The sequence below is a fragment of the Stomoxys calcitrans genome, chromosome 4 (assembly GCF_963082655.1).
Source record: "Stomoxys calcitrans chromosome 4, idStoCalc2.1, whole genome shotgun sequence".
Taxonomy (NCBI): Eukaryota; Metazoa; Arthropoda; class Insecta; order Diptera; family Muscidae; genus Stomoxys; species Stomoxys calcitrans.
Genome location: NC_081555.1, coordinates 57,264,204 through 57,281,529, shown reverse-complemented (window position 1 = coordinate 57,281,529; position 17,326 = coordinate 57,264,204). Strand labels below are relative to the sequence as shown.

At 37.8% G+C, this 17,326-nt stretch overlaps 1 protein-coding gene across 1 annotated transcript in view; it reads right to left on the bottom strand.

The window, feature by feature from the left end:
• LOC106093090 (protein trapped in endoderm-1) overlaps positions 1-12,163 on the bottom strand; it is a 340,633-nt gene extending 328,470 nt beyond the window's left edge. Inside the window, exon 1 of the mRNA XM_059367918.1 lies at positions 12,115-12,163. Coding sequence (XP_059223901.1) covers positions 12,115-12,163 — 49 coding nt within the window. The remainder of the gene's footprint in view (positions 1-12,114) is intronic.
• Positions 12,164-17,326: the final 5,163 nt, after the last annotated feature.

The window sequence follows — 17,326 nt, the reverse complement described above, 5'->3', positions numbered from 1 at the left end:
ACTCTGTTACTCACTTCGTTGAGATAATTTTCCCTTTTGCCTATGCACAGGACAAAAAAGACAAAGTGACTTCTTCTTTTCAAACAAAAGGGCTAGAACAGAATTAATTTATTCAAACAGCAAAGTTTGGAAAAAGGTTATACAATTTATAAGCCAAAGTACTAATCGATGTTGATCGCTTGGAGGTCCAAAAAGAAGAGAGAGTTTTAAAATAGAACAAAAGTTAAAAAGGCTTAAAATCTAATAGAAAATGTATGTATTGTACATATTTACTTATTATATGTTACATGAAAATAAACCAACTTATGGGGCGAATGCATGTATGTCCAATCAAACCTATTTCCAGCATGTTTGATGTTGGGAGTCATTAACTATCTATTTATTGGAATCCCAAGCTATGGTTTGATCGTTGCACATGCATTCGCAATGTAAAGCAAAAATAATAAAGTGCGTGTGTTTATGCATAGGCGTATTGATCTGCGTGCTGCTATTCTGTAATCCCAGATATGTGGTTGTTGTTACACTCTTTATCAAACTAAGCCTATGCTTAGCCTCTGCAGTAGGGGGTGGCGACGCACAAGCTGCTGGAGTATATGCACATAAGAGGCAAGAGGGGTAATGTGAACGCCCACGCAGATCAGTACGCATATTGCAGAGCTAATTTTAAATAAATAGAAAAACGTTATAGTTATAGAGAAGTTAGAAATAAGCTAATGATGTTATTTATGATAATAATGACCAGTTTGGCCTTGGAAGATTTAAAATAATTAGAAAAGTATTTGCGGTAATGTTGTTCGATGAGTTGATGACAAGCTGTTGGAGTAATTTTGATGAGAATAGTTGATGATGACCGGTAGGAAAAATGTTAATAGGTTGATGCATGTGAGCTATTTGGATGTGGTGTGAAAAAAGATATATTTTTCACAACATTCTCCCCACTGAAGGACGAATGTTCTTGAATGTGGTCTGTTGAGCAATGATGGACTACTGTTGGGAGAATTTTAGTCGAGGTCACAACCTCCGCTATGCTCCGACTCACAGCGTGTAGTGGTAGTCATCGTTGCAACACCAACGAACCACCATCCAAACGAAAAGGCCCTTCGAAGTTGAAGTTAATTTTGGGACTTTTCCAAATAAGGGATGGAATGTGGCGAATTATCTGAATGAATACATATTTTAGAAATTGGTCGTTTAACAATTTTATTTTTAGTCAGAACCGATACCACCCTTGTATGTCCATCGGGTCCAGGATGAATATTTTCAACACGTCCAAGTGTCCATTGCCCTGGAGCACATCTTTCATCTGTAACGAGAATCAAGTCTCCAATTTTGATGTCGTTGAAAGTTTTTGTCCATTTCGGGAGAGATTGAAGGCGGTTTAGATACTCATGTTGCCATTTTTTCCAAAAATGTTGCTTGATCTTCTCAACAATCTTCCAGCGAGTAAGATGATTAATATTGGTTTCCAAAAGCGTTTCTTCCTGTAAGCAATTTGTTGGTTCCCCTATAAGAAAATGCGCTGGAGTAAGCGCCTCAAAGTCAGTAGGATCAGATGATAATGGACAAAGTGGACGAGAATTGAGGCAACCCTCAATTTGGTATAATAGTGTCGTCAGCTCCTCGAAGGTGAGAGCTCTGTCATTCGTAATTCTTTTCAAGTGATATTTAACGGACTTCACACCTGCTTCCCAGAGACCCCCAAAATTGGGAGAAGCAGGCGGTATGAAATGCCAATTAGTACAGCCCTGGGTTAAAGCGTGACGAAGATCTCCTGGCAAAGAGGTTTGACTTCGATAATAAAGTACTTTTAATTCCTTCGAAGCACCAACAAAATTAGTGCCACAGTCCGAATAAAGATCTGTACAAGCGACTCTCCTAGAAATGAAGCGCCTAAAAGCAGCGAGAAAAGCATTAGTAGTGAGATCTGATACAGCCTCTAAGTGCAAAGCCTTTGTAACCATGCAAACAAATACGCATATGTATCCTTTCGTCGTGCTAGCAGATCTTAAATTAGAATTTTTTATACAAACGGGTCCTGCATAATCGACGCCACTATGTTTGAAGGGTCTAGCAACAGTCAAACGCACACTCGGTAGATTTCCCATAATCTGCTGAGTCGTTTTAGCATTGTATCGGAAACATCTCATACATTCATGGATCAAGCGTTTAGCCAGTTGATTACCAGAAACAATCCAAAATCTTCGATTCACAAATGACATTGTCAACGTTACACCGCCGTGCAACGTCCTTTCATGGGCGTCAGCAATAATAAAACGAGACAAAGGCCTGTGTTTAGACAAAATAATAGGATGCCTTACATCGTATGTAAGATTCGAATGTTGTAAACGTCCGCCTACACGTATGAGGCCCCCTAATCCAGGAACGGCATCAGTCTCAGGATAGGACTTTTCCTTATTTCACATTTCCTGGCAAGTCCTGATATTTCATTAGGGAAATCGATCCTTTGAGAGATTCGGGCGAGGTAGCGTAAAGCATGGTTGAATTCAGAAAGGACAAGGATCCTCTACGCTTAGTTTCCAAATTTCTGCAATTCCCTATAAATCTAAGACAATAAGCAAATACTCTTACTAATGTCTGCAGTCTTGAATAATCAGTAAAGATCTTAGGATAATCTTTCTCATCGACTACATTCGTAGATATCTTGGCCTTCCTTTCCTTCTCAGAGGTAAATAAATTAGAGAGCATCTGAGGCCAAGATTGTTCAGATTCGTACAAAAAAGTGGGTCCAAACCATCACGACCGATTTTCTACTAATTCCTCAGCCAGCAAACCCCTTGAAGCGCAGTCTGCCGGGTTAAGATCACTTGGAACATATCTCCACTGAATAGGGTTGCTTAAACGCTGAATGTCTGCCACCCTATTGGCGACATAAACCGACCAGTTAGAGGGCGATTTACGAATCCAGCTCAGAACAGTGGAACTATCGCTCCAATAAAAAATGTTTCCAATATCCAAAGCAACAAGTGACTCTCGAATCTTCTGAGTCAACTTAACACCAAGTGCAGCAGCACAAAGCTCAAGTCGTGGTATTGAAACCGGTTTAATCGGAGAGACTTTGATTTCGCTTGCAAAATGTTAACAAATATGCCACTATCTGCCATTACCCGTGCATAGACAACGGCAGCATAAGCAATGGTGGAGGCGTCACAAAAACAATGTAGCTGGGTGCCAAAATTTGGAGACCATTGAATCCATCTTGGAATCGTTAGATTCGAAAACGTTGGCAGCGAAAGTCTATGATTCAACCATTGTGTCTCAAGTGAAGATGTTTAAATAGAGACTTGGCAACCACTGTAGTATGCGTCAGCCAACCCAATGGGCCATAAAGTCTAGCAGACTCAGACAAAATCTCCCGTTTAGTAAAGTAAGGACATTTCTCGAGATTGACCGTGAAAAAAAAAAACGAGTCAGTGTTAGTGTTCCACAGAATGCCAAGAGTTTTAGCAACATTGTCATGGTCAAATTTGAGGGGAGCCGAAGTCCCCCTATGTGCCTCTGGTATTGTAGAAAGCAACTCCCTGGAATTAGTTCTCCATTTCCGAAGATTACAACCAGCCCTCTCTAAAAGCCCACATAAAGTCCTATATAACAAAATCGAAGTGTCCACACTATCTGAACCAGATATTATATCGTCCACGTAAGAGTCTTCAACCAAAACCCCAGTAGCCTCTGGGAAAGTATGTCGATTGTCGTCAGCAATTTGAAGAAGTATGCGAATGGCGAGATAAGGTGCCGAAGTGGTACCATAAGTAACGGTGTTCAACTCATAGACCGAAATATCATCAGAGGGGCTATAACGCCATAGAATCTGCTGGAATCTCCTATGATCCTGACAGACACGTATTTGACGAAACATTTTCTCAATGTCCGCACTGAAAGCCACCCTATGGCGTCTCCACTTGGTCATTATGCCAGAGAGATCATTCTGTAAATCGGGTCCAGGAGAAGGTTCGTCATCGAGAGATTTACAGTCAGCCATGTGGCTACTGCCATCGAAAACCACTCTCAATTTCGTAGTTGAGCTGATTTCCTTCAGAACGCCGTGATGAGGCTGAAAGAAAGAATCTGATCGAACGTCAGTAGGATATATCCCAATTCTAGTCATATGTCCCAAAGATTCGTACTCTTCCGGGTCTCTTCGTAAAAGAAATTTCGAGTTGTCTAAGACTCCGAAAGGCATTAGTGACGTTATTGTCAAGGACAGGACCAGAATTCGACCTAAGAATAGATTTAAATGGCAAGTTAACCTGATATCGACCATCTCCGACTCGATTCGTAGTAGCCCTGAAATAGTTCTCACACTCCAGCTCCTCACTGGTAAGTTTCCTTTTAAAAATGACCTCCTCCTGCTCCCAAAAGGACTTAAGTATGTTCTCTAAATTCACATTATGAAAATGGATCTGACTAGTTGAGACCGAATCACTAGGTCCAGAAAACACCCAACCAAAGGCAGTCGTCTGAAAGAATAGTTCCTTATTCACGAATGATTCCGTGGGAATCTTGATTTTTGAACACACATCTGACCCCAATATCAAGTCGATTGGGTCGGATTTGTAAAAGTAAGGATCAGGCAAGTCGTTCAGTTCAATATAAGGCAACGAAATATGTTCAGAAGATGGTTCTGGCGTATAAGAAGAGAGAGAAGAAAGAACAAGAGCTGTACACGAAAGCACTAACTCATGCTTTCGAGTGAATAAGTCTAGATTCACCGAAAATTTAGATAAGTTTCCAACGTCGTTTCCAACACCAAGCACCCTAAAATGCGATCTGATCTTTCCAAGACTTATTGGGTCTTGGAAAGACCAGACTGAACAGCGGACTCAGATATCAAACTTCCCTGCGAACCAGGGTCAAGTAAAGCACGCAAAGTGAATTTACCTCGCTTTGTCATGATGCAAAGCCGAATTGTGTAGAGCAAAACAGAATTAAAAGATTGTGCACTATGAGAAGTGACCTGATTGGACGAGTCCAGTGACCTAGTCTGAGTTACAGGCTCATCAGAATGAAGCACTGTATGATGAGGTTGCTTACAAGTTATGCAACGAAATATAGACTTGCAATTGTTTGCATCGTGCCCGACCACAAAGCAATTGCGGCATATGTTCTTACCCGAGAGAAATTTATTTTTAGCGATCAATGTTAAGGCAAGAAATTTGAAACATTTCGAGAGATTATGATTTTTGTCACAAAATAAGCAAACAGTTTGGTTCGGTTTAGAAAACTTTCCAGAATGACTGGATGTTTTCTTATATTGAGAAGAGGGTTTGTAACCTTTATCATTCTTCGTAGAATTAGATTTAGAAGTCGATGAGAGTTGATCAGTCATGGACTCAAGTGTCCTAAAAGTTCTCTCCAAGAACGAAAACAATTCAGAAATCAAAGGCAATTCCGTAGAAGACCTAAGAGATTGTTCCCAATCTCGACGTGACTTAAGATCTAGCTTCTGGACAAGTAAATGAATCAACAGTGGGTCCCATGAATCAGTGCTAACATCCAAATTTCTCAACGATGCGATACATTCCTGAGCGGAATCCAATAAATTCTTAATAGTCTGAAAACCACCATCCGATTTAGGGATATTGAATAATCTGGATATCAATCAATTTACCAACGAGCATCCGCTTGTTGTGGTACCTTGACTCCAAAATGTGCCACTCAGTATCGTAATTTGCCTCAGTGGCAGAAATATTTTTAATCAAATTGGCAGCCTTGCCCACGAGAGTATCGCGAAGATAATAGAATTTCTGAATTTTATTCAGCGAATTATTCCGATGAACGAGCGAAAGGTATATATCGCGAAATGGAATCCACTCTGTATAGTCGCCTGAGAATTTAGGAAGTGAAATTTTAGGTAGTCTAGAATCAGAAGCCAATGTGTCGGAACGATTGTGCTGTGCAACAAATGTACTCGCCATAGGTGAGTGAGAAATGGAAAAGTCTGACAAGGATTCTATTATCTTCCCTTTGAACGTCAGATATCTTTCGGAGAAATCAAAATAAACATCATCGCATAAATATGGCACCTCACTTGCACTGAGAGAAGAGTTACGTACATGTTGCACAATAGCGTCGTGCTGCGACTCAAAACGATCAAATATATCATCAACTCGTTGAGCCAACGCATTACCATAACCATGAGTCTTCTCAGAGGAATCTTTCGCTTCGAAACGGGCTTGATATTTAGTCAAAAGATCCAACAAATCCCTCTGCTCGTTAATCAAAATCGAAAGGTCACTCATGACTATATGCTGGCACACTAGATAGCACCCTGACAGAAAATACCACATTCACTCTATAAAGTTTAATTCAGGAAATTTCAATAATTGGAAAAAATTTAGCAAAATTATGGAAAATAGGTAGCCAAAAAGACTACTTGAGCTGAGTAGTCTTTTTCCTTTCTCAAATAGTCAAGCAATTGGTTGAACAAGGCGTTGTTGTTATGTGACAAAGCACTAAAATAAAACAAGAAAGTTATTCCTTTATTGCCACACAAAATCGCTGTGTTATCTTGATTAGAAATATTTAGCTCTTATTTCTCGAAATAAAATTTAAAACAAAGTATGTTCAAAGTTTTATTTCACAACCGAATTATCAAAATCACTTAATCACACAACAACAAACAACGCACTTAATAAATTTATAAAATTTCCAATTATTGAAATTAACGCACTGTCTCGAAAAAAACACTTAAAAATCACACCGACTTCCCGGGTTTCGGCACCAATAAAATGTTGAGATAATTTTCCCTTTTGCCTATGCACAGGACAAAAAAGACAAAGTGACTTCTTCTTTTCAAACAAAAGGGCTAGAACAGAATTAATTTATTCAAACAGCAAAGTTTGGAAAAAGGTTATACAATTTATAAGCCAAAGTACTTATCGATGTTGATCGCTTGGAGGTATAAAAAGGAGAGAGAGTTTTAAAATAGAACAAAAGTTAAAAAGGCTTAAAATCTAATAGAAAATGTATGTATTGTACATATTTACTTATTATATGTTACATGAAAATAAACCAACTTATGGGGCGAATGCATGTATGTCCAATCAAACCTATTTCCAGCATGTTTGATGTTGGGAGTCATTAACTATCTATTTATTGGAATCCCAAGCTATGGTTTGATCGTTGCACATGCATTATCAATGTAAAGCAAAAATACTAAAGTGCGTGTGTTTATGCATAGGCGTATTGATCTGCGTGCTGCTATTCTGTAATCCCAGATATGTGGTTGTTGTTACACTCTATATCAAACTAGGATTATGCTTAGCCTCTGCAGTAGGGGGTGGCGACGCACAAGCTGCTGAAGTATAAGTATGCACATAAGAGGCAAGAGGGGTAATGTGAACGCCCACGCAGATCAGTACGCATATAGGCAGAGCTAATTTTAAATAAATAGAAAAACGTTATAGTTTAGAGAAGTTAGAAATAAGCTAATGATGTTATTTATGATAATAATGACCAGTTTGGCCTTGGAAGATTTAAAATAATTAGAAAAGTATTTGCGGTAATGTTGTTCGATGATTTGATGACAAGCTGTTGGAGTGATTTTGATGAGAATAGTTGATGAGGAAAAATGTTAATAGGTTGATGCATGTGAGCTATTTGGATGTGGTGTGAAAAAAGATATATTTTTCACAACACACTTATACAACAAACATATTCCGGTGATAACAAAAACCTTAAAACATCAAGACAAGTCGATTGGGTCGGATTTGTAAAAGTAAGGATCAGCCAAGTCGTTCAGTTCAATATAAGGCAACGAAATATGTTCAGAAGATGGTTCTGGCGTATAAGAAGAGAGAGAAGAAAGAACAAGAGCTGTACACGAAAGCACTAACTCATGCTTTCGAGTGAATAAGTCTAGATTCACCGAAAATTTAGATAAGTTTCCAACGTCGTTTCCAACACCAAGCACCCTAAAATGCGATCTGGTCTTTCCAAGACTTATTGGGTCTTGGAAAGACCAGACTGAACAGCGGACTCAGATATCAAACTTCCCTGCGAACCAGGGTCAAGTAAAGCACGCAAAGTGAATTTACCTCGCTTTGTCATGATGCAAAGCCGAATTGTGTAGAGCAAAACAGAATTAAAAGATTGTGCACTATGAGAAGTGACCTGATTGGACGAGTCCAGTGACCTAGTCTGAGTTACAGGCTCATCAGAATGAAGCACTGTATGATGAGGTTGCTTACAAGTTATGCAACGAAATATAGACTTGCAATTGTTTGCATCGTGCCCGACCACAAAGCAATTGCGGCATATGTTCTTACCCGAGAGAAATTTATTTTTAGCGATCAATGTTAAGGCAAGAAATTTGAAACATTTCGAGAGATTATGATTTTTGTCACAAAATAAGCAAACAGTTTGGTTCGGTTTAGAAAACTTTCCAGAATGACTGGATGTTTTCTTATATTGAGAAGAGGGTTTGTAACCTTTATCATTCTTCGTAGAATTAGATTTAGAGTCGATGAGAGTTGATCAGTCATGGACTCAAGTGTCCTAAAAGTTCTCTCCAAGAACGAAAACAATTCAGAAATCAAAGGCAATTCCGTAGAAGACCTAAGAGATTGTTCCCAATCTCGACGTGACTTAAGATCTAGCTTCTGGACAAGTAAATGAATCAACAGTGGGTCCCATGAATCAGTGCTAACATCCAAATTTCTCAACGATGCGATACATTCCTGAGCGGAATCCAATAAATTCTTAATAGTCTGAAAACCACCATCCGATTTAGGGATATTGAATAATCTGGATATCAATTTACCAACGAGCATCCGCTTGTTGTGGTACCTTGACTCCAAAATGTGCCACTCAGTATCGTAATTTGCCTCAGTGGCAGAAATATTTTTAATCAAATTGGCAGCCTTGCCCACGAGAGTATCGCGAAGATAATAGAATTTCTGAATTTTATTCAGCGCGTTATTCCGATGAACGAGCGAAAGGTATATATCGCGAAATGGAATCCACTCTGTATAGTCGCCTGAGAATTTAGGAAGTGAAATTTTAGGTAGTCTAGAATCAGAAGCCAATGTGTCGGAACGATTGTGCTGTGCAACAAATGTACTCGCCATAGGTGAGTGAGAAATGGAAAAGTCTGACAAGGATTCTATTATCTTCCCTTTGAACGTCAGATATCTTTCGGAGAAATCAAAATGAACATCATCGCATAAATATGGCACCTCACTTGCACTGAGAGAAGAGTTACGTACATGTTGCACAATAGCGTCGTGCTGCGACTCAAAACGATCAAATATATCATCAACTCGTTGAGCCAACGCATTACCATAACCATGAGTCTTCTCAGAGGAATCTTTCGCTTCGAAACGGGTTTGATATTTAGTCAAAAGATCCAACAAATCCCTCTGCTCGTTAATCAAAATCGAAAGGTCACTCATGACTATATGCTGGCACACTAGATAGCACCCTCACAGAAAATACCACATTCACTCTATAAAGTTTAATTCAGGAAATTTCAATAATTGGAAAATATTTAGCAAAATTATGGAAAATAGGTAGCCAAAAAGACTACTTGAGCTGAGTAGTCTTTTTCCTTTCTCAAATAGTCAAGCAATTGGTTGAACAAGGCGTTGTTGTTATGTGACAAAGCACTAAAATAAAACAAGAAAGTTATTCCTTTATTGCCACACAAAATCGCTGTGTTATCTTGATTAGAAATATTTAGCTCTTATTTCTCGAAATAAAATTTAAAACAAAGTATGTTCAAAGTTTTATTTCACAACCGAATTATCAAAATCACTTAATCACACAACAACAAACAACGCACTTAATAAATTTATAAAATTTCCAATTATTGAAATTAACGCACTGTCTCGAAAAAAACACTTAAAAATCACACCGACTTCCCGGGTTTCGGCACCAATAAAATGTTGAGATAATTTTCCCTTTTGCCTATGCACAGGACAAAAAAGACAAAGTGACTTCTTCTTTTCAAACAAAAGGGCTAGAACAGAATTAATTTATTCAAACAGCAAAGTTTGGAAAAAGGTTATACAATTTATAAGCCAAAGTACTTATCGATGTTGATCGCTTGGAGGTCCAAAAAGAAGAGAGAGTTTTAAAATAGAACAAAAGTTAAAAAGGCTTAAAATCTAATAGAAAATGTATGTATTGTACATATTTACTTATTATATGTTACATGAAAATAAACCAACTTATGGGGCGAATGCATGTATGTCCAATCAAACCTATTTCCAGCATGTTTGATGTTGGGAGTCATTAACTATCTATTTATTGGAATCCCAAGCTATGGTTTGATCGTTGCACATGCATTCGCAATGTAAAGCAAAAATACTAAAGTGCGTGTGTTTATGCATAGGCGTATTGATCTACGTGCTGCTATTCTGTAATCCCAGATATGTGGTTGTTGTTACACTCTATATCAAACTAGGATTATGCTTAGCCTCTGCAGTAGGGGGTGGCGACGCACAAGCTGCTGAAGTATAAGTATGCACATAAGAGGCAAGAGGGGTAATGTGAACGCCCACGCAGATCAGTACGCATATAGGCAGAGCTAATTTTAAATAAATAGAAAAACGTTATAGTTTAGAGAAGTTAGAAATAAGCTAATGATGTTATTTATGATAATAATGACCAGTTTGGCCTTGGAAGATTTAAAATAATTAGAAAAGTATTTGCGGTAATGTTGTTCGATGATTTGATGACAAGCTGTTGGAGTAATTTTGATGAGAATAGTTGATGAGAATAGTTGATGAGGAAAAATGTTAATAGGTTGATGCATGTGAGCTATTTGGATGTGGTGTGAAAAAAAATATATTTTTCACAACACACTTATACAACAAACATATTCCGGTGATAACAAAAACCTTAAAACATCAAGACAAGCCTTGGTTTAGCCATTGGCAATCCGGATTTAGACTTAAACACAGCTGCACTACAGCTCTGATTGATGTAGTTAAATCACTGCTCTCTAATCTGGACAATAACAACCTCTCAATTCTAGTTCTTTTGGACCACTCAAAGGTTTTTGATTTAGTTTACCATCAAACATTGTGTAACAAGCATATACATATGTTTGATTTTTCAAGTACAGATGCCAGAATGATATCGTCATGTTTGCAAAATCGCTCCAATATACGACATATAATGGAGAGCCCTCTGTACCACTTGTAACGCAAAGGGGTGTGCCCCAAGGATCTATTTTGGGTCCTACGCTGTTTATTATGTACAGTAATGATCTACCACATGCCATACAGCACTGCAATATTAGAATGTACTTTGACGATGTACAAATTAACACATCAGCACCTACATAAACTTTAGATGACTGTATTGCATTAGTCATCCAAGATTTAGTACAAGGCTACTGCTAACGGCCTTATACTAAACCCAAATAAATCAAAGGCAATATGCATTCATAAGGGATGCACTGCGATTAATGATATTAGTTTATATATCGGAAACTCCAAAATTGGCAAAGTGAAAAACCTTGGGATCATTTTTAACTAATATCTGAGTTTTACTGGTCATATAAATGCTGCTCGTGGAAATATATATGCCAACCTAGGAAATCTATGGAACTCACGCTCTTTCGTACCTCTTAAAATAAGAATGTTACTTGCGAAAACATATCTCACATCCACGCTCCTATACTGCTGTGAAACTTTTGTTGGTTGTAATGTCAAGGACTCAACAAAACTGAGTATTATGTTTAATAATATCGCTAGATACAACAATGGACTCAAGAGATATGACAGATCTTCAGCATATACAAACAAGACATATACAACATGCCACACGATAAGTACGTAACATGTAGGATACCCATATTTTTTGATATCCTAATATATGAAAAAGAGCCATCTCACCTCTATCAAAGGCTAAATTTTCCGGTCAAGCTCCGGAAAAAATATTACATAAGAGTCAAGTATCCAAGAGACAGTTTAATGTTCACACAATTCGTCTGTGGAATCAGCAGTGCCAACGTAACAAAATTTAATACATCACTAACAAAATTTATGCAGAGAACAATTTTATCTTGAAAAATTAAATTTAATTAAAGATTGTTATTACTAAAGTACTTCAATTTCATTTATGTTAAATTATTATTATACTCACCACCGAAGGATGGGGGTATATTCATTTTGTCATTCCGTTTGCAGCACATCGAAATATCAATTTCCGACCCTATAAAGTATATATATTCTTGATCAGCGTAAAAATCTTAGACGATCTAGACATGTCCGTCTGTCTGTTGAAATCACGCTACTGTCTTCAAAAATAGAGATATTGAGCTGAAACTTTGCACAGATTCTTTTTTTGTCCATAAGCAGGTTAAGCTCGAAGATGGGCTATATCGGACTATATCTTGATATAGCCCCCATATAGACCGATCCTCCGATTTATGGTCTTAGGCCCATAAAAGCCACATTTATTATCCGATTTTGCTGAAATTTGGGACAGTGAGTTATGTTAGGCCCCTCGACGTCTTTCGTCAATTTGGCCCAGATCGGTTCAGATTTGGATATAGCTGCCATATAGACCGATCCTACGAATTATTATCCGATTTTGCTGAAATTTGGGACAGTGAGTTGTGATAAGCTCTTCGACATCCTTCGTCAATTTGGCCCAGATGAGTCCAGATTTGGATATAAAGGGTGATTTTTTTGAGGTTAGGATTTTCATGCATTAGTATTTGACAGATCACGTGGGATTTCAGACATGGAGTCAAAGAGAAAGATGCTCAGTATGCTTTGACATTTCATCATGAATAGACTTACTAACGAGCAACGCTTGCAAATCATTGAATTTTATTACCAAAATCAGTGTTCGGTTCGAAATGTGTTCATTCACCGTTCAGCGATGAGGCTCATTTCTGGTTGAATGGCTACGTAAATAAGCAAAATTGCCGCATTTGGAGTGAAGAGCAACCAGAAGCCGTTCAAGAACTGCCCATGCATCCCGAAAAATGCACTGTTTGGTGTGGTTTGTACGCTGGTGGAATCATTGGACCGTATTTTTTCAAAGATGCTGTTGGACGCAACGTTACGGTGAATGAACACATTTCGAACCGAATACTGATTTTGGTAATAAAATTCAATGATTTGCAAGCGTTGCTCGTTAGTAAGTCTATTCATGATGAAATGTCAAAGCATACTGAGCATCTTTCTCTTTGACACCATGTCTGAAATCCCACGTGATCTGTCAAATACTAATGCATGAAAATCCTAACCTCAAAAAAATCACCCTTTAGCTGCCATATAGACCGATCCCCTGATTTAGGGTTTTGGGCCCATAAAAGCCACATTTATTACCCGATTTTGCTGAAATTTGGGACAGTGAGTAGAGTTAGGCCCCTCGACATCCCTTGTCATTTTGGATCAGATCGGTCCAGATATGGATATAGCTGCCATATAGACCGATCTCTCGACTAAAGGTTTTGGGTCCATAAAAGGCGCATTTATTGTCCGATGTGGCCGAAATTGGGAACGGTGAGTTGTGTTAGGGCTTTCGATATCCTTTTTAAATTTGATACAGATCGGTCCAGATCTGCCATATAGACCGATATCCCGATTTATAGTCTTGGTCCCATAAAGTCGCATTTATAATCCGATTTCACTTAAATTTTACACAGTGATTTATGCTAAGCATTTCGACATCCGTTTAGTACATGGTTCAAATCGGTTTAATTTTAGATATATCTACTTAAAAGACCAATATTTTGTTATACGCAATTGAAAAATGACTTGTACTTATGAGTATTTGGTCCAAATCGGAACATATTTCGATATAGCTGCTATGGGGCATAAGGTATGCATTTTTCACCGGATTTTGACGAAAGGTGTTTTACATATATACCCGAGATGGTGGGTATCCAAAGTTCGGCCCGGCCGAACTTAACGCCTTTTTACTTGTTTTTTAAATCCTTTTATTTCTGTACTAAACTTGTATAAACAACGGCAATGATCCTAGTACTTAACTGTTAAGACATAAATCTTGTTATATTAGGAAGAAAAAAAAAAAATAATTAAAAGCACAGCATGCCGGTTAACAGGGGTAACCGGTTAATAGAGGCCCGGATAATCGAGGTTCATATTATTCATTCATATTATTAGTTGCAATCTGGCGATTACTAATAAAGGGAACAAAGAAAAAGTTCGGCCGAACTTCTTGTATACCCTCAACCATGGATCGAATTTGTCAAATTCTTTGAATGACTTTTTCAAATATATATCAAGATATTTACCAATGTGGACTGTATTTGTCATGGCTGTTCAAAGTCATAGAAAATCACCACCCCCAAAAATTTCAGACAAGTCGAGTAATAATTGCGCCCCGGAGGCTCAAAAAGTCAAATTGGGAGGCCAAAACGGGTCCCTTAGTCCCGAGCAGCTCCCAAGATGACTTTATCTAAAGAAAAAATTTCAATTAAATTCATTCTAAACAAAACATTTCAGTAACATTTTTTGGAATGACAAAATTTCATGTATATAATATTCTACATATTATATTTTGCTGAGGCCAGGGACGCTTTAAAATTATATTTCTTAAGGACAAAGTTGTATTGAAATTTTTCTAAAGAACAAATTTCAACGTAACATTCTCTAATGACAAAACTTCTGTATGGGCCGGATCTCCCGCGAAATTCTTTTTTAGAGACAACATTTTTCTAAAGTCAACATTTTAATTAATTCTTTTCTAAAGACAAAATTTAAAAAAAAAAATTGCATAAAATTTTTTCTTAAGACTAACTTTTGGGGAATTTTTCAGAACTGAATTTCAGCGAAAAATTGTCTACAGTAGGTTTGCATGAGCATTTCTAAAGTTTTTTTTTTATGATTATCTTTCCCAAACAATATTTTCCTAAAATTTTTTCTGCAGGCAAATTTTAATTAATATTTTTTAAGACAAAATTTTACCCATAACGCCTGACCCTCGATTCCGTTGTCCGATTTTGATGAAATTTTATATACATGTTTTGCTCTAAATTTATTCCATCTTGAAATAATTCATACAATCGGATATTGTCGTGTTGGAAACCATATGGTTTTCTATTTCTATTACAGATAGAAAACAAAAACCCTTCTTTTTAAAAGATAAGCAGAAAAAGGTGTTGTTTTGCTTTGTAATAGCATTTGATTGGCTTCCTAGATCACGATTTCGTTTGGTAGCCGCCTAATTTTGATAACTATTTGTAAAATGAAAGCGATTACCCTATGGTCTGCAGCCGCACAATATCCGATTGTAGAAATTTTACATTTCCATAATTTAGAGTATTTATATTGACATAGCAATTTTTTTTTTTAAATTTTGAATTTTAAAAATAAAAAAAATAAGTTTTATTTCCATAACTTTTCTTAAAAATTTTGAATTTTTAAAATTAAAGAAAAATTACATTTTGTTTCCTTAGCTCCTACAACAAAAAATCATTTTCCTAATATTTTATGGCCAGTTACGAAGAAAGCTGGATTTAATGAATTTTCCATAAAATCGCACATGCTGTCAATAGAACCAGGATTATTGCCATTAATCTATTTTTTTTTAATATAGAAGCCATCAAATGCTACATGACATCAGAATGGATTCTAAAAATCTTCGTGGAGGATACACCTGGGGCCTCTAGGCTAAGGAAGATTCTATCCTCGAGACCTATTATGGTGGGATATATTCAGAAGTCAGCGAATGCATGGACAATGTGTAGTGAGAAAACATAAGAAATTCTCGTTGACACACATTTCCTGGGGAACTTTCCAACAAACAACGTGGCTGAGTCGAAAATCCTTTGGGCGATAAAAAGTTTCGACTCCTTTAAATCGCCAGGCCCTGATAATGTATCACCGGTTGAATTCCAAGCTGTGTCCGACAAATTTGCTCTTCTTCTTAGGGAGATATGCTCTGTTTGTATCAGCATGTTTAATATACCTGTGGGATGGAAGGTAATTTTCATTCCTAAAGCAGGAAACCCGTTCCATACAAAAGCGAACGATTTTCGCCTGCTAGTCTGTTATCCTTCAGAGGTAGATTGAAACATACCTTAGGGCAAAGATCCCTGGATATTGCTCGTCACGGCAGTAGCATGCATATAGTAAGGGCGAATCCACTGAAACAGCCCCACGATCTAGTCGGCTACATAGAGGGTACTTTCGCTGTCAAGGAATAAACAATAATGTAAAACTGGCGTCAATCATGGAGGAGTTCGAGTTTCGAGGCATCAACACTACCGTAAGAAAGTTTATCAGTATCTTATTTACTAAAAGATGCATTACTGCCGGGATCTGTATATCTAAAACGATGGGTCAACAGAGGAACTCCTCAAGGAGGTGTACTGTCTTCTCTACTTTGGAACATAGCCATTAACAATATATTATTGTCTCTTGAAAAAAAAGGTGTAAAAATGGTCGCGTATGCTGATGACGTGGCAATTGCGGTTAGGGGAAAGCTTCCCAGCATTCTAAGAAATATACTTCAGGAAGTTCTAAGTGCAACAGCGAAGTGGTCTAGGTATAAATCCGTGCAAGACAGAAGTAGTTCTTTTCAGTAGGAGATATATTGACACCTGTCTACTTGGGAGGAGAGAATGTTCCATATACAGAAAGCGCAAAATACCTGGGAGTTTTGCTGGACAGGACATTGCACTTCAAATCCAATATTTTGGAAAAGGTAGCTCTTGCCCTATACACCTGCAAGAGAGGTATTGGCAAAAGTTGGGGGTTTAGGCTGCGCTTCATGCATTGCGTATGTACTGGAGTTGTGAGACCTATAATGCTATTTAGTGTGGTGGTCTGGTGGACGGCGCTTCGAAAGTCCACCTACTGTTCAATACTTAACCGGATCCAAAGAATGACTTGTTTGTGCAAACCCGCCGCACTGAGGACGACAGATGTACTGAATTTAATGCTACATTTAGTGCCTCTGTACATTGTGGCTAGACAAATTGCTGCGACCACTGCAATGAGGCTAAGGGAGCTTTCTCTTTGGTCATGTGGCTGACACTGTGTTATCCTTAATACAATGACCGATGTTCCAGGCAGTGTGGATTACACACGCTTTTTGATAAAAGTACTGTACCACTATTCCTGATAGAACCAATTGAAACTATGATATCCCTGGTAATAGAAGTAACATAGATTTCTACACGGATGGTTCCAAACTAGATAACCAGGTGGGCTTTGGTGTGTACTCTGAAAAGCTAGATCTGGTCATATCGAGAAGGTTATCTGACCACTGCTGTGTGTATCAACGGGGATCCTTGCAGTTAAAGAAGTTGTGGAATGGCTAAGATATAGTGTCATAATGATGACTGGCATAAATATCAACTTGATTTCCTGGA